Source organism: Artibeus jamaicensis, unplaced genomic scaffold (genome assembly GCF_021234435.1).
Source record: "Artibeus jamaicensis isolate MK-2021 breed Jamaican fruit bat unplaced genomic scaffold, CSHL_Jam_final contig_519, whole genome shotgun sequence".
Lineage (NCBI taxonomy): Eukaryota > Metazoa > Chordata > Mammalia > Chiroptera > Phyllostomidae > Artibeus > Artibeus jamaicensis.
Genome location: NW_026521871.1, coordinates 11,649,501 through 11,673,470, shown reverse-complemented (window position 1 = coordinate 11,673,470; position 23,970 = coordinate 11,649,501). Strand labels below are relative to the sequence as shown.

The 23,970-nt window shown below is 46.1% G+C and overlaps 1 protein-coding gene across 1 annotated transcript in view; it reads left to right on the top strand.

Annotated features, from left to right (window-relative positions):
• The first annotated feature begins 10,740 nt into the window (after positions 1 to 10,740).
• CACNA2D3 (calcium voltage-gated channel auxiliary subunit alpha2delta 3) overlaps positions 10,741 to 23,970 on the top strand; it is an 864,587-nt gene continuing 851,357 nt past the window's right edge. The window contains exons 1-2 of the mRNA XM_053669475.1: positions 10,741 to 11,021; positions 11,706 to 11,787. Of these exons, the coding sequence (XP_053525450.1) occupies positions 10,900 to 11,021; positions 11,706 to 11,787 (204 nt within the window). The 5' untranslated portion in view covers positions 10,741 to 10,899. The remainder of the gene's footprint in view (positions 11,022 to 11,705; positions 11,788 to 23,970) is intronic.

Genomic DNA, 23,970 nt, shown 5'->3' with positions numbered 1-23,970 from the left:
ACCCACTGAAATTATTTTATTTAAGTAGTTAAAAATTGGTTTATTTTCCCAAGTGTAGCCTTATTGAATAGTGGGAGGCATTGCTGAATGGCACTGAGAGAGCTCACCTGGGGTGAGAAGTTGAGTAGCTCATTCAAATATTGGCTTCAAACAGAGGGTTTGCTATATATATTTGAAGCCTGATTATTTCATGCAAAATTTAAAATATTATATTTTGCTTACTATAAAAGTAATATGGCAGAAAATAATTTAGATTTTTGATTATTGATAGCCCTGAAATTTAAATACCTAATGTCTCTCAAACATGGTTATTGAAACAGTATTTTAACATGTAGTAGAAATTCACACAACTGTAATTCAGCATTTCAGTGAACTTGAGGGGAAAGCCACAAATGCACACACTGTAAGGAGGTCAGGGGCACTGCCTGGGCCACACTACAGGCTGGGCCTGCTGATGTGGTCTGGTCTCTCAGAAAACATGTATCACTTCCTCCTGACAGGTCTCAGATCTGAGGAGTGAGTTCTCCCCTGTTCATTCATTAGCACTGATGGGTCTTCCTTTCCTGCCTGTCATGAGTTTAAAAATAGGCAATCGAACACAAGTGTGTTAACACCTCCAGATATACTATCTCTTACTCCCACACTTTATTTTATAAAGATTCAAACAATACCGAAGTGTTGGAAGTAAAAGTGAAATGCTTTATTTTAATTTACTGATCTTTTTTTTCTAGAGGTAATCAGCAGTTTAGCACGTGACTTCCCAGTTTGTTCCATGCTTACACACTCTGAAGATATATAGTAACATAAATAAAATAAATGAGGTCTGTCCAGAAGGTATCCAGCCATATACTATGAAAAATAGAGACATGTGTTGATGAAGCTAGAAGATGCAGGAAACGCTAAGGACAATGACACCTCAGTCCTCTTTAAAGTAGGCACCTTGGGACATCACACAGTCCTCCCAATCGCTTCAGCTGTCCCCTTGTATTTTCCTGAATCTCATTTATGGTACGAAATCTCTTCACTTTCAAAGGGGATTTTAGTTTTGGGAAAAGCCAGAAGTCACAGGGTGCCAAATCTGGGCTCTAGTGGGCCTGAGTTACCTGGGTGACTTGATGTTTCACCAAAAACTTCTGCAGGAGACATGATGCATGAGTGGGTGTTGTTGTGATAAAGCTGCCAGTCATCAGTTTCCCATAGCTGCAGCCTTTTTGTAGCATCCCAATAGTTTCTGAAGAGGCATGTTCAAGCTTCACACAAAATTTGATGCAGATTCATCACTGTACTCGCTCAGTCATTTTGAATGCAATGGCCACACGGTACACATGCTCACTCAGTGGTGGCTACCTCCCCCACTGACTAGTACAGTGAAGTCACCATTGTTCACACATGCACATTCCAGTCCACTCTTATTGGCTGCTAGGTTACATCGATATCATGCAAACTGTTCTTATTATATTAACAATAATTGGACTTTTCTGGACAGGCCTTGTATGTATCTATACTACATCTATGTTTTTGAAAAACAAAAATGGGTTTATACTACACATTGCTCTACAACCTGTTGTTTTTTCCATTTAGCACTTTACTTACCATGGACAGATTGCTATGTGGGTACTTCAGTTCACAGAAGTCACCTTATCCTATTCAAAGCTTTATGAAATTCCCTTATGTGGTAAATTGTGATTAATTAAACTAGTTCTAATTTGATGACACTTGGAAACCTTGTAATTTCTCGAGATACTCCCAAAGAAATGAACCTGATCCTGGAAAGACATTTTCTTACGTTCCTAACCTCCAGAAAGCATCCGCCCTCTGTGAAAACAGGCTACTCTGGATTCAGGTAATTAGAAGGTGTGCGCTGCGTGAACACTTGCTTCTTTTTCTCCATTTGGCTTGATGTTTTGAATGTAAAACACGACCAGAATAGTAGCCTTGGCATATGTTGCAACTGTTCATTTAAGAACTCCTCATTTCACACAAGCGTTCTTCTCTGGACTGAGAAGTTGTGTCATTAGGCATACAAGGGGAGTTGTGTGAGTGTGAGGCCACTGTTCTTCAGGGACAAAGGTAGCAGTTGGTTTAAAGGAATCCCCTCAACTGAATGCTAGGCCTGCTTTACCCTAACACACACTGCAGTTTGCAGAAAGGACAACTGCAATGTTATGAGTATTGTACTCACATGCACACATATGCATCCAGCTATATACATGCACAAAGCATCTCATATATACTTATATATACTCATACCTGCAATCACACACATAAAGGAGTCACACATGGTCACATATACAAACTCACATATCCATACACCTTCACACAATTATACACTGTACACGCATACCAAAACATATTCTGCACATACACACATGTGTGATATACATTATATATACACATTATATATGATATGTATATATATTATATATGTATATTCACAGAGGGAGAATCACTTTATTCAGTAAACCACTGTGAGGGTTCATGGTTGGGGTTGGGGATGAGCAAGGAAGGACTGGAAGAGCACAAGACTAGCAAGCTCAGTCCCCAACCTCAGGAGGAGTGGACAAGCCAGTATTAACATCTATGGGCCAATAGGTGCAAGGCTTGGGTGAGCTGCTCCATAGCCAACTGATCCTTGTAGGTCCTGCCTCTGGGATGGGCCTATGCCACTGCCCAAGACAATCTTAGAGTTGGAAAGGGCTTTTAGGTAAAGGGGCACATCTCATACAAATTACCCGCATGCCCACTTATTGTCATTTTCTGTGTTGGGGACTCAGAAGCCCATTTTCAATTCAGTGGAGGAGTTAAGAAATGTTTGCAAGGATCATCTAGTTTGGTTGAATTCAACTAAAGCTGCTTTAATGCCTTTTTCATGCAAGGAGCTTTGGCATAGTGAACCCTATACTAGCTTGAGGGCTATCTTTTCCAAGGGCTGCATTGTGGAAATATCCAAACTGCTCCAAAGAGAAGAACATTTCTCTGTAGTCACAGTGGTCTCCTTGGCACATATCGCGCCCTGAGCACCATTGTAGTGCTAGAAATAATGTCACTATTATATGATAAACAGCAATCTGAAGAGGGCAAGTAAGTTTCTTTACTCTAACAGTTTAAAAAGCAGCATTTGGTAAGGCATTTTCACAGTGTTTCAAAACTTGAGAAATCTGCCTTCTCTCTCCTTCTCTTATTCCTCCAACCAGCATCCTCCCACGTAGGTGTTACTGAGGATTTCTCCTCAGAGAAACAGTTTCCTGGATTCTTTATTTCTGGGCAAATCTAATGCCTTTTTAAAGGCTCTGTGTCTTGGGCGAGGTGTACTGGAGCCTGAGGAGGAAAGAAATAGGCTGGACCTTCAGAGAAAGGAATTTCAAGCTGACATCCTTTCCAGCCATTTAGCGCATGTTATTGAGCCACTGTAATATAGAAGTCCTTGCTGAAGACATTATAGTCATGATGATGAAGAACATGGGCACATCCCATCCAGTAGGGGACACACAGTGTAAACAAATAAATCACTCTATCAGCAGTGATAAGTGCTAGGAAAAGATGCAGCAAGGTGAGAGAACAGAGAATATATGTGTGCGGGAGTGAGTGTATGCATCTCTCCTTTACCTGGAGTGACTAGGGAAAAGTTTTCCCCATGGGGGAGACATCTGAGCAGAGACCTGAATACAGTGAGATCCAGCCATGGGGCCTCTGAAGGAAGAGTGATCCAGGCAGAGGGCACAACACATGCAAGGCCCGAGGTGGGAACAGGCTCAGCATTTTGAGGCCTCCAAGGAGACTGGCTGGAGCACAGTAAGCAAGAGGAAGAGGAATGGAGAGTGAGGCTGCAGAGGGCAGTAGAATGCCTATGGTTAGGTTTTTGTTTTTTAAAAAGGAATGTATTAGAAAGAATGCCTCATTAAGACTCAGTCAAAGGATTTTACAGAGGTTATTATAAAGGTCTTGACCAGGCAGTGTGGTGGGCATGGAGAGACGGGTTCTGTTTGAGACAGAAAGAGAGAGAGATACGGAGTTGATGGTCAAGCAGGACGCTGAGCTTCGGCCAAGGGCTCCAGGCTTTGGCACTTGGAGGCAGAGTGAGAGCCAGAGCGATAGCCCAGGTGTGGAAATGCTTGCTGTGCTTGCAGAACGAAGGTAGTCACCAACATTTGTTGAATACTTAGCTGAGCCATTTCGTCCTCTTTACATGTACATGAAAATGGCTCTCTTGTGACCATTTTTCGCAGTTGAGAAAAAGGTGGCTCAGAGAGGTTGGGTAAGTTCCTCTGTTAGTGTGAGGGTGATCCATGGCCTGAATTTAGGTTTGTTTGACCCCAAGCTCTACACTACACTTTGAGCGAGAGAACCCTCGTGCTTGTGAAAGAGATCCGTGGCCAATGGCATGAGAATCATAAGGAGTTTGTTAAGGTACAGATCCCTACTCCACCTCTTGCCCCTACTTGAACTTACTAAATCAGAACCTCTAGGACAGGGGTATCAAACTCATTCTTACCAGGGGCTGCATCAGCCTCGTGGTTGCCTTCAAAGGGCTGAATGTAATTTTAACTCCTTAACAGTTAAGGAGTAGTTACATTTATACAGTCCTAAAATTATTTTGGCCCTTCGAAAGCAACCACGAGGCTGAAGAGGCCCCTGGTGAAAATGAGTTTGATATCCCTGCTCTAGGGAGTTGAGAAACACCTGTGTAGGGGTCAAGGCCCTCAAGTGTTTTTCACATTTCTTCCCAATGGTAACTCCCTCTATGGCAGCCCAGGCCCCAGAATCTGTTGTTACAGGGCTATGAACATTTGTATCCAGTTGTTTTGTATAAGCAGCACATTCATAAGGTTCAAAAACAAAATGATTGAAAGTGATAAACATTGTGAGATGTCACTCTCAAACCCATTCCCACTGACTCCATTCCTACTAATCCCTCACAGGTAATAGCTATTAGTAGTTTCTTGTGTATGTTCAGTTGTTTTTAAGCAAATACAAATATGTGTCATTTCCCCCTTTCTCACATAAAAGTAGCATGAGCTATACAATGTTTTGTATCCCACTTAGAAAAATGTAATATATGCTAGAGATCTTTCACATCCATATGTAGAAAGTATTCTCACTTTTAAAATTGCTACAGTGGAATTGCCAGGTCAAAAGGCAGTTCCATTTTTAGTTTTCTGAGGAAATTCCATACTGTTTTCCACAGTGACTGCAGCAGTCTGCATTCCTACCAATAGTGCACTAGGGTTCTCTTTTCTCCACAATCTCTCCAACACTTGTTTGTTGATTTATTAATAATGGCCATTCTGACCTGTGTGAGGTGCTATCTCATTGTGGTTTTAATTTGCATCTCTCTGATGGCTGGCGATGCTGAGCATCCTTTCATGTGTCTCCGGGCCCTTGCATGTCCTCCTTGGAGAAGTGTCTGTTGAGGTCCTTTGCCCATTTTTTAATTGGGTTGTTTGTCTTCCCGGAGTGGAGTCCTGTGAGTTCTTTGTGTATTTTAGATATTAAACCGTTATCTAAGTTATCATTTGCAAATATATTTTCCCATATGCCAGGTTTTCATTTTGCTGATTTTTTTAGCTGTGCAGAAGCTTTTTATTTTGATGAAGTCCCATTTGTTTATTTTTTCCTTTATGTCCCTTGCTCTAGGGGACATACCAGTGAAAATATTGCTGCATAGAATAACTGAGATTTTCCTCCTTATGTTCTCCTCTAGGACTTTTATATGTAAGTCTTTTATCCATCTTGAGTTTATTTTTGTATAGGGTATTAGTTGGTTTATATCCTAAGAATCCTGAAACACCAATTCAAAAGGACCTATGCACCCCAGTGTTCATAGCAGCACAATTTACAATAGCCAAGTCTTGGAAGCAACCTAAGTTCCCATTAGTAAATGAGTGGATCAAAAAACTGTGGTACATTTATACAACGGAATACTACACAGCAGAGAGAAAGAAGGAGCTTATACCCTTTACAACAACATGGATGGAACTGGAGAGCATTATGCTGAGTGAAATAAGCCAGGCAGTGAAAGACAAATGCCATATGACCTCACCTATAAGTGGAACCTAATCAACAAAACAAATGAGCAAGTAAAATAGAACCAGAGACATTGTAATGAAGAACAAAGCGGCAGTAACCAGAATGGGGGTGGGAGGGAATAATGGTGGGAAAAGGGAGAAGGGTCCTCAAGGAATGTGTTTAAAGGACACATGGATAAAGCCAAAGGGAGGTAGGATCATGGGTGGAAGGTGTGGATGGCTGCGGTGGGGGGGGGGTAGTGGGGAAAACATGGAGACAACTGTACTTGAACAACAATAAAAAAAGAGAAAAAACAGTTTAACTCATTACCTTTCAATTGTTTCTCACCTTGTCAGTAATATTTAAGGCAGCTGAATAGTTTTGTGGGATTGTACAGTTTGTAAAAGTGTATTTAGATTTTGAGGGGCACAATTTAGACCTGGAACTTCTAAAGTAATAAAACATTCAGTGTTAAAAAAATAAAAAATAAAAAGATTTCTGCATGATACTTTGTTGTGAAGATATACTAGTTTTTTTTTTTTTTTTTCAGATTTTCTTGATTTATCTTAGGGAGGGGAAGGGAAGAAAGAAGAGAAACATCAATATGAATGTGTGGTTGCCTCTCACACACCCCCTACTGGGGGCCTGGCCTGCAACCCAGACATGAGCCCTAAACTGGGAATTGAACCAGCAATCCTTTGGTTCACAGGCCAGCACTCAATCCACTGAGCCAGATCAGCCAGGTCTTTAACCAATTCTGTACTGGTAGCCAGTGGGTTGTTTCCAATATTCTACTCTTAGAGATAACGTGGTAATGAATAACTGTATACGTATGTCATTTGGTAACTGCAGGATAAATTAGTAATTACCAGAAGTGGAATCGCTGGGTCAAAGGTTAAAGCATTTGTTGTTTTGCTTCTTTGAATTGAACCATTGTGTATCCCTACTAGCAACATTGCAGCCTTTTAGCTGGTATCTTTCTAGGTAGTAGATCTTATCCAGTTAGACCCAATACCCACTTTACCATCCAGATATGAAATTCTAAGACAGTAGAATCTACTCAGAGTTGCAACTAAAGAAAAAATCAACATGATGCTTTATCTGGTAATATCAAAGAAAGTGAAATAAAAGTAATTCATAATAAGAGGTATTATACTTCACTATGTGAAATGCTTGTGCAAGATTATACTGTAAAACCTAGTAAAATCATTAGATGCTTGTGTCTGTATTTGGACTAAATGGATGCCACACCTCAAATGAAGTGCTCTGTGGGTGACTCAGGACCTGTGAGTCCTGCTGTCACTGGAGAAGTGATTTTCTAAAATGGTAAAACCAACAAACAACCCTTTTAGTAGGGTTCTGAACAAAACAGAAGACAGCCTTCACTTTACTTACACAGAAGTTGCATTCCTGAAAAATTCAGTGTTTATTAAAACCACACAGATACTCCTTTGTACTTATATATAAAATGGGCTTAAGTTCTATATTCAAATTATTATAAGCAGGTGTTTATCCTACCTGAATGTCTAGTGGAACATTTGAAAGTCCTGTGGGACACAGAACAAGTCTCCTTTGTGTGGGACTGTCCTGCCCTCATCCACTAAATGCCAGTAGGACTCCACGCCATTGTGACGAAGTGAAAAGTCCCAACTGTTCCATGCCCTCTCCTGCCCAGAGAACGGCTGCCGTGAGGTCTCCTCTGGACTCCAATTCCACAGACCAGTGTTCACTGAATGTTTCTAAAACACTGATCTTGGTTTCATCGTGTTTCGCTCTGAGACCCCAGCAGCAGCTACTCAATGTTGCAGGACAAGTGCAATACCTTCGGCTGACGGGACAGAGTCTACCGGTTCACTGGCTGGACTCACTGCTGCAGCTGAGAGTTGAGTATTGAAATACAGGTTTTCAGGGGGTGAAAATAGCAAGCAGGACCCATAGGCTAGTCTTGCACGTGGCATATTGAAAGATGTTCCTTGTTGCTTGTCCTGATGTGGCTGCACAAACCCCAAATTTTTGTGATACTCTGAGTTCTGAATTTATTATCAGACACTTTAGATATTGTTATTATTGAGAGGGTAGGAAATATTTACTGGGATCCCTCTTAAATGTATTGTGCATAATGCTCTAAGACAGTCTGTGTGCAAGTTTGTCTCCTTCTTTCCTTCCTTCCTTCCCTCCCTTCTTCCTTCTCTCTCTCTCACAGGAAGACATGCTTATTGAGTTTAGAGAGAGGGGAAGGAAGAGAGGGAAGCATCAACGTGACAGAGAAACATCCATCAGTTGCCTCTCATACACACCCCGACAGGGGACCGAACCTGCAACCTAGGCGTGTGCCAGGACCAGAAATTGAACATGTGACCTTCTCCAGCCAACTGAGCCACTTCAGCCAGGGCTGTGTGTAAGTTTCAGATGCTCAAGATGCCACTCTCCCGGGACTGTGATGCCCGGTGTCAGGGCTCCTTTCCTGGCTACTCTCTAGTTGCCTGGAAATGCCTGCAAAGTTCAATGCCTGGGTCAGCCTGGAAGGCCACAGAGCATTTTGATCCATGTTATGTGATGATTATTTAACGACTTCATCATAAAACGTCCCCATGACCTTGGTGTCCAGGTGGCTCTCAATGTAGGCTAGCAGCCACATGGTTGTTTAAATATAACTAAGCTGTGTTAGTTTTTTGTGCAAGTTTCCCATCAGTGAATAAAGATAACAATAAGATGGCTGCTACAGTACTGTTTTTCATATGTAACTACAGTTGACCCCTTGTCAAAGTTTATAATTATGCATTTATCACCGAGGCTTTTGGAGCAAAGCCTGTCTCTGTCGCTGGCTGTATGAACAATGGTGAAGGCATCCGATTTGCTCCCCACTGGGTCTCCGGCACACCCTGCCATCCTGTGAGGGGGATGCTTTACAACGAACTCTTCAGTGGATGAATGAGGGACTGACTGCACCAGAGCTGTTCTGTAGACACCACAGAGGCAGCGGACTGCAGTCTTACTGACAACGGATAGTACGGGTTCCCTCTCTCATTCATTCATTTAGAGAAAAGATTCCTGGGTTCTGACAGGAAAATTAATTTTCTCCCAGCCCCCAACTTTCACGGCAAAAGCCATCCCGACCACTTGCCCTGGGGTCAGGCTGAGCTCGGCTCCGTTCAGAACTAGTAACGTGCTCCTGTAGATGGGAGGTGTGCACAGAAGCGGAGAATTCATTATAACGGGTTAGTCATCCGTGGAGATTGTAGACACTGCCCGAGGGCAGGTCGCACCTGGTGCTTCCAGGGTGGGGCCTGTTCCCTGCGCTGTGCCGAGGGGTGGGAGCGGACCCGCTCCCAGGAACCCGTGGTCCCACCCGAACTTGGAAAAAGCACCAATGCCCTCTCAGCGACCCATCTCCCCTGCGCTGTCAACTCTGAGATCAAGCCCAGCATAGGCTGGGATAACTTTTCCCGGAGACTGAGGGGCAGCAGAGCTGGCCTGACCCTCGCCCGACCCCATCCGGGGGTAGGTAGGGGAGCCACAGCCCCTTCCTATCACTGGAAGCGGAGGACGCGGAGGTGGAAGGTGCTGGGGTCAGGAGAAGGCAAGGACCTCGGCGCGGAGCCAGGCAACTTAGGCGCGTCCTGGGCCCGTGCAGCAGGGAGCGTGGCCGCCGGGTCGCTGAGTTGCGCTCCGCGGGTCCAGGATGACTCAGCCTCAGTGGGGTCGGTCGCCACGGCCAGCCGGCGCCAGGGCTCCACAAAGTTGCCAGTCACACCCCAGACTTCGTTCCCCTGGCCCTTGGTCGGTCGGAGTGGGGAGAGCGTGACCCCCGAGCCTCAGAGGAATCTTTAATTCCCAAAGCAAGGACTTGGCGCCGAATTTGCTTCCCTGCCCAGCCCTGACGTCCCGGCCACCGCCACTTGCCGCAGTCGTGCGGACGCCGGGCCCCAGCCTGTCAGAGTGCAGGCTGCGCGGCAGTGCGGGCCCGGGGTCGGGGGCGCCTGGGCGGCCCCGCTGCTGGCCCCCGCCGGGGCCCTGCGCCCACGTGCCCGCGCCGCCCTCCGCGCGCCGTCTCCTATCAGGTGCCGCTACCGGAGGAGCCTTTGCGGGCGGCCTCGCCGCGGTGCTCTCGCCGGAACCCGCTGAGCCCAGTACCATCCCCACCCGACCACCCCCGCGTGTGACCCCGACCCCCGCGACGAGCCCCGGCTCCTTCTTCAGACTTTTGCCTCTTCACTTGCCCTTCCTTCCGCAAAACTGCGCGGCGTGGGTGGGGGGTTGCTCTACCTTTAGGCAGCGGCAGCACCTGACCCCCAGCCCCTGACCCGGACTGGGCACGCGGCGCTGGCTCGAAGCTGTTGTTGGCGAAGTGCGGGGCGCTGCGCCCGGCCCTCGGCCTCCCTCCTGCGCCCCCCCCCACCCCAGGTTTCGGTCGCCAGGGCTAGGGGGCGGCCCGGGGCCAGCCCCAGAGTCGCGCCCGCGGTGGCGGACTGCGGAGTTGTAAAGAACTCGGTGGCCGCAGTGGGCCGGGAGGGGCAGGGCGCGCTCGGCCGCGGCCAAGGACACTGGAGTTTTCGAGTCCCCGCCCGCGCGGCGCCTCCCACCCTCCCGCCGCGGCCGCCGGACTCCCCGGGGCCGCCGAGGCGGGGCCGGGCGGCCGCTGCTGCTGTAAGAGGCGCGTTTCCCTCCCTCCTCCCCGCCTGCCTCACTCCCCACCTCCCTTCCCTCCCTCCTCTCCGCCCTCTTCCCCCAACCCCATCCGCTCCTTCCTCTGCTCCGCAAGTGAGCCCGGCGCGCGAGAGGCAGGCGGGGCGGCGCGGAGTAGGCAGCCCAGCGCGCTCGCCCACCGCCGGCTCAGCGCAGCTCTCCGCGGCCGCTCCTGTCACTGCCGCCCGAGCGTGGAGGGAGCCGAGCATGGCCGGGCCGGGCTCGCAGCGCCGCGCGTCCCGGGGGGCCTCGGCGCTCCTCGCCGCCGCGCTTCTTTACGCCGCGCTGGGGGCCGTGGTGCGCTCGGAGCAGCAGATCCCACTCTCCGTGTAAGTGCGGGCTTACACCCTCCTGCACCGCCCGGGGAGGGAACGGCCGCCACGACCCACGGTGCCCGACCAAGTTTGGGCGCCTGCAGGTGCGGCTGGGCAGGACCTGAGGCGGGCGTCGGCCTCGCCTCTAGCACCTGCCTTCCGAGAGCGGAGTAGGAGCGCGAGGCCGGGGTGGGGTCCTCTAGCCCCCACTCTGGGGTTGGCGGGCGAGACCGGGAGAGGCTCACCTCCGCGACAGCACCAACTTTGAAGCCTGTTTACCGAACCCAACTTCCACGGGGCCGTTTATTTACCCTCATCTTTGCCATTTTCACTTTTTGGGGAAGGGGGCGCGGGTGGATTTCTTCCCGCTACTATTTGCCAGGTGATACGCATTTGGGGTGGGTAAGTTCGCCGGCAAATAGGTATTCAAATAAAACCCACTGCTTTTTTTAGAGAGCCTTGGAGACTTTGCGCATTCTGAACTATGTGACCCGCCCCCCCTCCACCCCGCGCGGCCCCCTCCCGTGCTGCGCTCTGCAGTTCGGTGCTGGCAGTTTCTGTCAAGGCGCTTTTTATTTCGTTTTTCCCCCTCCAATGTGTATCGCCGGGCTCCTTCAGCCACAGCCCATGTGTGCGTTTGCGTGCGTGCTGACTGTGACACGGGTGTCAAATTTGTTTCTGTGCCCCTTCTCCCTGTAGGGTGAAGCTCTGGGCCTCGGCTTTTGGTGGGGAGATAAAATCCATTGCTGCTAAGTACTCCGGCTCCCAGCTTCTGCAAAAGGTAAGGTTTCTGTGGTGGCAGGAAGCGAGGATTTTTCCGGCACAGAAAATGGAGGCAGTTTTAGTTTTCCAAACAAATGTGAACCCCAAGCAGCATCAGTTAGCAGAGGTGTCCCTGATCCCCCGGTTTCTTGGCACTGTGCTGGCAGCGACTTCTCCCTCCAGCCGGTTATTTTTAGATGACACTTGATTCTAAACACAAAGAAAAGCAGGATACTCACTGGCACTGTCCTGGCCGGGGCTCGGAAACTGAGTGTTTCTGCACGGCTCTCCTGTCAGTGTCGGTATTGCTGTTTCAGTGAGGATGCTCGTCTGGCCAAAACACGCTAACTTCATCCAAGGGGCAGAATCAGTGCCTACTTGATGGTGTCTTTCAGCCGCCTGCACGTGAGGCTGGGGTTCAGCGCCTTGGAGAAAGACACAGCACTATTGTTTGTCACGCCTGCAGTTCCACGATCCCATTATTCCCCAATCAGCTAGACCCAGGGCTGGGATGCATTACATCATTACAGATAAGGAGAATGAATATGGTTATCTTTCCACTCAGCTGCACCACCAGAGAATAACCTACGAGAGTCTTCCGTAAACTTAAGAAATTGTTCTGCGTCCATATAATCCTGGAGAGTAATGAGAATGGAAAATTGATTATTAGGCTTTTATCAGAAGCGGCATCAATTTTAATTCAAATAGGCAGCATTATGCTTAAAATCACATTGTGAGATATATAGCCCTCTACCCTCCTCTCCAAGAAGAGAAGAGAAAAACGGTCTGGGAAGGAGAGATTAGAAGGGCTGAAAGAATTTCAAGTTAACAAATCAACAGGATTAATCCAAAGATTCTCTCAAAGATAGAAAACAACATTGGCCTTGAAGGGATACTTCTCTGAAAATGGGTACAAACAGCTTAAATTGCTAAGTTAACTTTTAAGCATTTTAAAATGTGCTTTCTGGGCCAATGTAACATATGTGTTCTGCATGCTGCCTGGTAACCAAGTACGTATTTTATTTATGGCATTCCATTTCAGAGAGTAGCATTTTTGGGGATAGTATATGAAACAGTTTGTCACATGAAATTTAAATATCATAATAAAACATCAACCCACAGTAGAATGTTACTCTGGTTTTAAAATTGCCAATAGCAATACCATACTCTTTGAAACTGCAATGATTGTTTGCTCAACTCCATTATTTGGGGAAGGAGTTCATTGAATTATAGGCAATTGATACAAATTTGAGGCTAGATGTGCCCTTATGGACAATGATAATTTACGTACTGGGCAACCTCCTGTCAGTTCACAGGACTTGCCTCTCTCGCTAGTATTCTTTTACCCTGGACCAGTCTGCACCCTGCTTTGGCATTTTGCCCATGTGTCAGATGTTGTATGTAAAGAGTTCTGGACTATTGCTTTGTGTATTTTTCTTATGCCTTTAAAGAGAATATTTGTATAACTGTAAAGAAATAGTTATCATCTGGATATTGCAGTTTACTTATAGCAACTCTGGAAGAATCCCTTCTAAGTCTGTGACTGTTTTCTTGGTTGTCTTACATATCTTCTATCTCACATTTTGTAGGAGCACATAAAATTTGTTTTTCCTTCTCTCTGAAGTTAACATGTACACACACACTGCACAAGGCCCCATCAACCATATTATTGGCTGCTCTATAATAGCACATTGGAAACAGCTAAAATGCATCTCATACCTTGTCATCAGCATCCTTTCTGATAGTGAATTCACAAGCCTAGCTTTGCTTTTGTTGTGTTTGCAGCTTGACAATTGTATAATTATTTCCAGCTGTTTACAGCTTTGTTGTCATTTCTTGCTGTTGCCTGGCATTTTAAAATTGATGCCAGGGAAGGTGAGGTGTTGCTTGGCATTAGGTTCCAGGGTAGGTGTCTGCCCCTGCTTTGCACTGCAGTCATCACTGTGGAGTGCTGAGATCTCCATGGCTTTGGCTGGCTAGGTGAGGGCTTCCATGAATGATGGGCAGGGTGCGTTAGGCAACTCGAGGAGCATTTTTGCAGTTATCTTTTGGCCGTCTTATTCCATTGTCCCCAAATACAACTATTTTAAAAATAGAGCATAGAACATTGATTTACAGAGTTCAGAGGATGAATGAGAAAAGATCCGAGGTGCTTAGAGTGTGGGAGGCATAACATCATTTGGAAAAGCAAGGAGATGATTGCCTTTCTCTTATTTTTTCTTTTTTTTAAGTTTCTGGCTATTTGCATGAGGAATTACTCCTGTAAGTCAAAACTCTATGTAGCCTTCCATTACATCACTGCATCTTTAACAATGAAGATACTCTGAAAAATTATCTAGAAAACTTGATTGAACAATGTGTTAACACTGTATTTAGGGGACTCAAAGGTGGCGATAATGTGTTGCATAGGAGACTGTTATTCCATTTTTAAAGCATGAACATTTAAATTTGAATTTCAGTCAAGTAAGGTACACTGTGTGCCACTGTATAATTTTATGTACTCTATGTAGTTTCTCTAATTGAAATTTCATGTTGTGATTGATGTAGTATGTTCATTTTTAGCATGGGAGTTTTGCAATTTTTGCACTAAGGCAAAAACTTTACAAAGCAGTTATTGTGAATGTAAGTTAAATAATAATTGGCCACCTATTTTAATGTGTTGGAAGACAGGGAAAACTGCCATTCTGGTAACAGGTTCTTATTATGTAATTTAATTGAAGGTAGCAGCATTATCACTGACTTCATCAACAGAAATACAAATATTTGATAATGTACCTTATTGTCATGGCCTCAGAAAGAAGAATATTTAGTTCATTGTTTCTATGTTTAATATGGCTTTTGCTAATTTACCTTATGATAATATATTAGGTATTCGCCGCCAGATTTGTTGGGTTTTTTTCCTCCCTTTTGTCTTCGCTGAGCGCAGGAATAGCAACCTATTAGTTCCTTACAGAGAAGATGTTTTCGATTTCATGCAACGCAGTAGTTCATGTTTTGGTCCAGTTGTCTGTTTTTGGTGTAGAATGGAGGGACGCAGGACTTGGGTGTTGGAGCCGGAGTCAGTCTCCAGAGGTTTTACGGTGGTGGCAGGACAGCGGGCCCTGGAAGGAAGGCGCTGGGGCGCTGCTGCCGCCTGCCTGGAGGCTGCTTCCTTCACTGCAGATACTGCAGGGGTTCCATTCACTTCACCCTTTAATTAACTTTCTTCTTTGACATGGTCATGCCAGGATTCAGCTGCCTCTGTCTTGCTTCATTTTCCCCAGAGAATGAGCTTTGTTTGGTTCTTTTGGGAAGGGATAGATAGCTTCATTCCCCCAGGATTCAGTGGGATTCGGTGAGAAGCGCTCTAGAAGGTCCGGTAACTTAGGTTGTTAAACTCCTGGGCTCCACACCCCTAACATTCACGTGAAAAGGCATTAAACTCCTGCAATTCTCATTTCGTCCTCCTTAGGGACAATTTGGTAGAGGCTGGGTGTTTCAGTCTACTTTTAGTCCTGAATTCAGCGAATGCATGTTCATGGGAATGAAGGGTTCCAATTGCATTTCCCAGAGTTGTGAGGATAAACACCCAGCAGAAATTCAGGTAATGTGTGTCTCTGCCATTAATGCTGGGAAAGAATTGACATTTACCTTGGACGCCTCATGCAGCCCTTCTTAGAATGCATAACCAGGGTTTTGTGTTACCAACTATTTGTTGAGAGAGTGGCTTTAATACACGAACTTGATGTCTCTTTTGACAGGACAGAGTCAGCAAAGTAAAAGGTTGATTCTTTAAGCCATTTTGATAATTATGACTTTTCCTTAACGTGAGAATTGATGGACTTTGGAATAACTGGATAGGAGTAGTCACTGGTCAGGAATTGGGTAGCAGGGCTGTGCTACCCTTAGGAAGCCTGATGCTTACAGATTGCTTTCATGGAGGAGGTGCTACTTAGCCGAGCATTTTTGTTGAATAAATACAGTTATTTGTCATCTTGCAAGATTAATGTATTCGACCTATGTTGCCGATGCTTTAAGTCATGGCACCACTTCAATTACTGGGCATTTCCCAGGCAGATTATTTTTTAAAGTCTTGAAATCTCGGAAATGACAGTTTTCAATCTTAAAGGGCAGTTTATTGGTCTCATTAGCCCAATTGGCAGGACATTAGCAGGGCTGGGTGAGCCAGTTAGAATTCAGTTCAAGCATCTTCCTCATGCGTATATCTAATTGCATGTGTAAACTCGTACGTGGTCACTGGCTGTCCAGACAAAGTTCTTTTTCTGTGGCTTTGCTCAGTTTGTAGCTGAGCCTCTTTTGCTCATTTATTTTTCTTCGTCTCAAACATTTTTTTTCCTGCCAGGTATATTTCTGCTTTGCTTTTTCTCTTATTAGGAACGATGTAGCCTCTGTCATTCAGATTCACACATGCTAGCCAAAATTAAGGGATATGAAAATATAGGCATGGTTTTCTCGTTGGAGGCAAAATTCAGATTTTTATTCCAATGCGGTAATTAATTGTGATCAATTACTATGGGGATATCAAACTGGTTCTATTTTCTAATTTACTTTATCTTATTTATTCTAATACTAAGGTGCTTTTAGGCAAATGCACAAGTACCAAACCACCTAATAATTATGAAATCTGTCAGGCACAGGCAAGCACAGTGGGTGCTTCGAGTCTGTGACAAAGACATAGCTGTGCATTAGAATGAACAAAACCCTGGCCCCAAGCACCTGTGGCCCTGCCAGGTGTTTCACTGTCCTGCAGTTCGAAGCACATATCCATGGAGGTGCGAGTTCGGGGTTTTAGTCTTTTTCTCCTGTTCAGTTTTTGATTGATCCTCATGTGGTATGTGGTGCTCCCGCTTATGTTGATCAATGAATGGCTTGGTGTGTTGGGCTGACATATAGAAGTGTACACTCTCACAGGGACCCTTTGCTTCAGGTCTGTCGTTAATCCAGATTTGCCACCACACATGCGCACAAGTGGGCTTTTTCTTCATCCAAGCCCACACCTCTGTGGCATTTACTTCAGCGCCACCCCCCACCCCATCTTTTGCAGTCGCAGTGCTTGTTGGAACAGGCTCGGAGTTGAGAACTGCAGCAGAGACTTCCAGCAGATCGCGTGTTCCCTAGGACACTATGTCGTCACTTGGAGGTTTGCTATGGCTTAGACTGAGAAGAAAATGAGATAGATGTTGTAAATGCCACTCTGCGAATTAGCATATGAGATCTCCCCCATGTTAGTGTAATTTCTGTACAAGAAACGTAATGGCTTGTGTTTCATCTCTGGTGACTGGAGTGATGCTTTTAGGTATTGTTGAATGGGAGGAGAAGTTCCTCATACCAGGCAACGCGAACAGAATCTTCATCAGCCCTCTTTGGTCTGCTGAAGTTAGCTTCTCCTTTGAGGAGCAGAAGAAAGTTATTTTACAAATATAACTTAAAAAAATTCTCACCCAAGGATATGTTTATTGATTTGAGAGAGAGAGGGGAAGGAGATGGGAGAGATGGGGGAGAGAGAGAGAGAAAGAGAGAGAAATAGTGATCGGTTGCCTCCCAAACACACCCTGACCGGGGACCCAAACCGCAATCTCCCGGTGCACAGGTTGACACTCCAGTCAACGGAACCATCCAGCCTGGGCTCCAAATACAGCTTTGAAAAGAGTCCACTATGTTTTCAGTCAATGGTAAACATTTCAATTTCCATTTCTTTGAACAACACTCACTGGGTACTCATTCCAAGGCAGGCAGTTTAAAGAAGGCACTGCATTTATAAGGTGTATTTATATGTTGCATAGATTTTGGGTTACCCCAAATTACGATTATGAAAGTAAGTCAGAAACAATACTGTTAACAGGCATTTCAAGGCCAAACTGGAAAGGAGAGCATTATTTCTTGACAAGAAATAGATGGCTATTTCTTCACCGTATGCACTTGATTTTAGAAAACAGTATCCTCCCAAGGTTAAAATAGCTCTTATCCATGTAAATGATCTGGACAGACAAGTTGTGCAGGGCTGTAAATGGCTGTGGGTTCGCAGAATAGACCTCTGGTTGTCCATTTTATGTGAAACAACTGCCCGTCAATACTCAGGGCTTGCACATGTCATTACCATTATACTTAATAAGTTTGTGTGTGCATGCGTATGCCAATAAAAACGGATGCTGCTCATCACAGAGTCTGCCAGATGCTGCCTGCCGACAGGGGAGACTGTTCTTGTCTGCTTATGCTGCTAGAGTGAGCGGCCTGAGGGAGTAAACCAGGGTGCTAGGACAGAACCGAATGCCCCAGTGTACCCGGCATGGATTTGTCCAGCATCTGAGATTTTGTAGGCCGCTGGAAGCTGAGGATCTGCTCAGACCAGGACCAGCAGGTACATAATTTGTAGTGCCCTGTGTGAAAGGAAAATATGGGACCCCTTGTTAAAAAATTGTGAAGACTTTGAATATAACAAAAGAGCATTAGAGCAAGCACAGGGCGCATTGAGCCTGGGGAAAACCCACTGTGGGAGAGGCTATCCTCACTTTGGCTCTCCCGCCCCCCTTGAGTGACTGGTCCTCTCAGCCTACTTTAAGGTTCCTGGCCACAGTTGGTCTAGGGGGCATTCTTTGTCCATCTTTGTTGTAATAGCTCAAGAGCTTGAAGTATTTTCAGAGCTGCACATCTTTGGAGATGCAGTGTTGTTGAAGGTAAGGTCACTGGCCGAGAAGCAGTGGCATCTGTCTTCTTATGTTTTCTGTAGGCATTGCCTGAGTGGCCTTGGGCAAATCACTTAAATCATAAAAGTCAGGTAGCGTTGACTTGGGAGTTCCTGCGTTCCAGGTACTATGATAAGTCCTTTACATATGTCATCCCATTCAATTCCCCTAAAAACCTAGTGAGGCGGGAACTACTGATCACCTCATTTTACAGATTTAGCAGCTGAGGCTTACAGAAGTTAAGCAGCCTCCCGAAAGTGACCAACTTGAGCTTCCAGTCTGTGCACCTGGCCACGATGCTATGGCCTCTCATCTTTATGTGCTCTTCTTTGACCTCAGTTCCTGTTGGAAAAGAATATGAAAAATGCAGGCATTTCTCTACCTCACGGGTGTTTGGGAGGATTAAAAGACAACATCTGGGAAATTACTTCATAAACAATTAAGGCCTGGAATAACAGCTGAGAGGACACGGTTCGGAGTCAGAAGTTGAATTTGAGTCCCAGATCTGCCATTTCCTGGCTGGGTCACCTTGTAGTAACATCTCTGAACCTGAACTATCAAATGTGAAAGGAGACCAATACCTTTTACTTTATAGGGTGTGGTGAGGATTAAATAAAATATGCAGAGCATCTAGCACGGTGCTGGCGCATAAGAGTTTCACATCTGTGAGTTGTTCAGGTCATGATCGTTTGCACAACACAAATACCGGCTCTTCAGGTAACCTCCACTGAGCACCTGTGGGCCCTGGATCCACACACACACATGGACCGAGTTCACAAGTAATTGCATGAATGAGTGCATGAGTGCTGGGTGCTGGCATGTAGGAAGGTGATCCCACCTGGCACCTTGTGGGAGCAAGTATTTAATACTTCAGAGGAGGCGGCGGCAGTGGACACAGCCTCCGCCCAGATGTTAACTCTTCCTGTGGTCAGCTCCCTCCTCCCTGAGGGTCGGGGAGTCACCCAGAGGAAGCCTTCACCCAGAGTCTTCCTGTTATCTCCTCCCTGGTTTGTGCTGCTCTGTAGGCTGAGGAGTGACTATGTCTGCTCCACGGCCAGAGGGAAAGCCCAAAGCACCCAGCAATTTCCCCCACTGTAAAAGCACGGAAGCCAGCCACAGGCCCGCATTAATCCAAAGGTCCTCCAGGGCAGCATTCCAGGCATTTCCTCCTCAGAGAATTCTTTTCACTAGGACTTAGGGAACACTGAACTTCTCCCAGCTGGTTCCTGGAGAGCAGTGGTAGAGGCGAGCCAGGGGAGCACACCTCTCCGGGGCAGGCTGGTCTTTCCTCCAGTCAGGGTGCAGGGAGGTGTAGCAATGCATGGGGACCACGGGCCATCATCAGGAGGCCCTGAAGGGTACCCCATGTTCCTTGACTGTCCCCACTGGCTCAGCCCACCTCCTTTTCAGAGCCTCCTTGACATGTTTTGTTGTTGTGCTTTGTCCCTTGAGCATCTGCAGTCCTCTACTAATCTCCTTAAAGGTTTTGAATGAGTGACGCTTGCCACCCTCTTTTGTGTAAACGCAGGAACCAGGATTTTGAAATTGTGAGGGGGATGCTGTTGTAGTTGTGTAACTTAAAAATTGTTCCGGCATCAAGCCAGAATAATTGGCCCTGAAAGTCCGTAAGAAGTCAGTGGTGAAAGTAAACACAGTCCCATTTGGGCCTTGTAGTTCAGACACCATTTTTACCTTGGTTTGCTCATCAATAAAATACAGCTAATAAGGAAAGTCCCTGTGTCATGGGGCTCTGGGAGGATAAAATGACAGAGCATGAAGTTGTTTCGAATGGTTTGTGGTGCACGGGATGCTGTAGTTCGCTGGCTAGTCTCTCATTTATAATCTCATTTCATTACTAATGAGGAGCAAGAGAGATGCCTGGAATTTTAGTCACTTTGACCCCACGGCGAGTTCATGAAGTTAAGGCGATCTGTGTCACATACATTCAATGTGATGGGCATGACAGCAAACGATAACATTTATTATGTCCCCGAGGAGGTGAATTTTTTTTTTTTGCTTACCTCCCCAAATTTCCACATTCTGCCCCTCATAGAGTAAAGATGTGCAGTTTGGGGATTCAAGTTTGTTTTTGCTATAACGTGTGTTGTAATTTGCAAAGCAAGGTGAGAGTCAGGAACACCAGGCAGGCTTCTGGCTCTGTGTCCCCGCGCCGTCCGTAAGGCTTTTTCCATTGCTCTGTGTTGAGGCCGAGGTGGAAAAATATTGTAAGAAAGAACAATAGATGTGGAAGGCAATAAATCCATTGGACATAGATAGTCTTTGGCCACGAGTCATAACATATAGCTTTCCTCTTAGCTTCCCACCAATTTCCATTATCAGTGAAATTTCCATTACCACAACATGATCGAATCATGTACAAACAGATCAGAGGGCATAGTTTTTTGTCCCACTTGACCATAAATGATATTTGACTTCTGGGATGGGAATGCTGGAGTTTGCATACTCTTTCTTGGCTCCGAGCTGGGCTTCTGTCAGAACGTTGTGCTTTTGCATATTGGCACAGAGGCACACTTTGAAGGAATCACTATCAGGCAGTCATTAAAAGGTGCATAGGTGTGTGTGTGCATGCACAAGTGCACTTGTATGGTGGGTGTTTAATATATGTGGGCTGTTTCCTTTGTTGATAAAAACTGGAAACTCCTTTAAAATCCCAGGGTCTATGTCCAAGTTCAGAAGTTTCAGAACATCAGGAGTCATCTGGTCACCCTGAAATAAGACATAATCCTCTCAAGGAAAGGGGTCATCGCTTACTAATCTTTTCAAAAAAGCCAATGATATGCATTTCCCAGAACAGGAATTTCAGAATTACAGACTCATGTTGAATTTTCTACTTAAAGAGCAAGATTTTCAGGGATTTTTTTCATGAACAAATACCCTATGAATGATATGAAAGATATATAGAGTTAGAGAGAAACCAGAGGATTATTGATTTTAAAGATCTTTAAAGACAGGAGGTTGGTCTTGGGAGGACAGAGCTGTGGGGAGGTGAGTCTGGATCTGAGTCAGATTAGTCTGGATTTGAAACCAATGCTACTGCTGACTAGTCACCTGATCCTGACAAGTTAGTCACTGAACCTCAGTGTTCTTACCTGTCCAATGGGCACAGTGGTACTAACTTCTAGGGTAGAGTTGAGAAGTCTGACTGAGAAGATGCACACAGGATACTTAGCCAAAAGTGGCTCCTAGGAAGTGTTTAGAAAAGATGAGCTGTTGTTGTTGTGATTATTATTCCATAGTAGCTGCTCCCACAAACCATGACATGTTGCCACTGAAGAGAGCAGTTTGTCCACCTGAGGGAGAGTTGGTAGGCCATCCAGAGACCTTGCTTAGAGACCTCTGCTAAAGCGGCCCGGAACTCAGCCACGTAAGTGCTTCTCAGGCAGTATTCCTAATAATGATGCAGGTGCTTTATTTGTTTTTTTGTGCCATGTGCTTTATTTGTACTGTTTCATTTAATTCCTCACAGCTACTTCTGAGATTGGTTCTATCATTATATCCACTTTAGATGTGCAGACATGAAGATAGGGAATGTGACTTTGCTCACGGCTACCCAGCTCCAGGTGGCAAAGACAGGTTTGGAGCTGGAGCCACGTGGATGCTGGTCAGGTGCCTGGGCTGGGCTGGGATCCGAGGAGGAGCATCCGGGTATTCCCTGGAACCAGCGGCTCCCCCCGCTTTCCTTATAGCCTGGTGTTGGCTCATCGGGGTTGTTGTTGGAAACTTCCTTCTGCTCTTAATTGTTTCCCTAACTGAACTCTTAGTCTTGTTTGGGTACACTGTCATTGCTTTCTTAATACAGAATGAAAAGGGGCAACAGCTGAACTGAGGGGAGGGCCCAGTGAGCCCCCTAGTTTTTATAGCTCCCTATTTTATTATAATAAAGTTATGCTGCTGATCTTTTGGTTTCCTTGTGGGTCAGACCTCAGTAAGTCTGACTCGTATGAAGTCTTTCTGAGAATCTCATGGAATTCAGTTAAATTTCCCTTTGTATATTCCCCTTTACAATAATGGGTGGTCGTATGGAAGAGCTAGCTTGAGCTCTGGGACCCTTGGGACAAGACAGATTTGTCTTTAAGATCAAGTATGGCCTTTGTTCAACCAGGCCTCAGGTTCTTTATCTGTCAGATAGGGTCATGGTGAGGATTCATTCACTTTGTTGACATGTAGGCGTCTTAGCACAGAACTGGACATTTGGGAAGTGCCTAGTAAATTTTAATTCCTTGGCCTTCGTTATCCCCATTCTTTTGTGTGTGCGTGTCCTGGATGTTTGATGATGCTTATTTTTCTTTTCCCCTCATGGAAGCCAGTTCTGTTTTTCTGCATGATTGACAGCTAGCTTGAAAGCCACCGCCCTTGGACTTAAGAGGGTCAGTTTTAGTTTGCGTGGAAGGAATCGGGCAGATCCATCCCTGCCCTTGGCAGGTCTGGGGATGTGCGATAGGCTGAGGACCCCTTATCTTTTTCAGTGAGGAGGTATCGAGAGGGAGGCAGGTAAGCTAGAACCTTAAATTCCCCGAGGGCAGGCGTGATCTTTCGGAGAGGAGAGGGTCTTCCTTTGGCCCTTAGCACAGAGCTGTCTCTGGGGTGGTTTCAGGGGTTGTTGTGGAATGCATAAATGCACAGATACACAAAGGTGGGGCTGAGGGCAGTCGTCCTGGTGCTCACATGCCGGTGATGAGAATAAGAATGCTGCTGAGCACGGGGTCCTTCACATCCCTTTCTTCATTTATTCTCAAAAACTGGGTTTTATGAGTCCCTAGCATCAGGCGTGGATGCTGCAAAAAAGTCAGAGACTGCCTCCCAGCTACAGCAATTGAGCTCTGAAGCCCTGCAGGCAGATCCCTCGCCCACAGCCCTCTGGGTGCCAGCAGGGACAGCCAGACAGCCTAGCCAGCTGGTCCCAGCTGGCAACCCCCTCTCGCCCCTGGGAGCATCCCAGTCTATCTCACTCAGCACCCTGAAACACGACCAAGTCTCCCCCAGAAGCCTCCCAGCAGGGCTTTGGGGTCCTGGTGCCTCTGCAGTGCCAAGCCCAGCAGCTGCCGCGGGAGCACCGCAGTGCTAGGCGGGTGCACGAGGAGCACCAAGCGAGACTGATGGGGCCGCGCAGCCGTCACCATCAACCTGGGGGAGGCAACTCGGCACAGGCAATTAGGAAGCTGCTGCAGCTAATTCCATGGACTGCTCCAAAGCCACATTCCCAGTGACATTAGAGAGAAACGTGGATTTTAATTTCTATCCCCTTTACCTTTTTGTTGGGCGGTTACTGTTCCCTGGCTTTCTCTGAGGCCCTGCCCAGGTCAAGATGCTGCATGTTGCTTGCTGAGGATGATTTCACCTTCTCAGTGCCGTTTCCTTTTATTTTATGTTATTTATTTATTTGTTTATTTTTTTATACCACTGAGACTGGGTTTCCGAGCCTGTGCACTACAGGCAACTGGAGCTGCTGGTTCGTCTGTTGCTCATACCTGCAGCATCCACAGAGCAGCGCTACCACT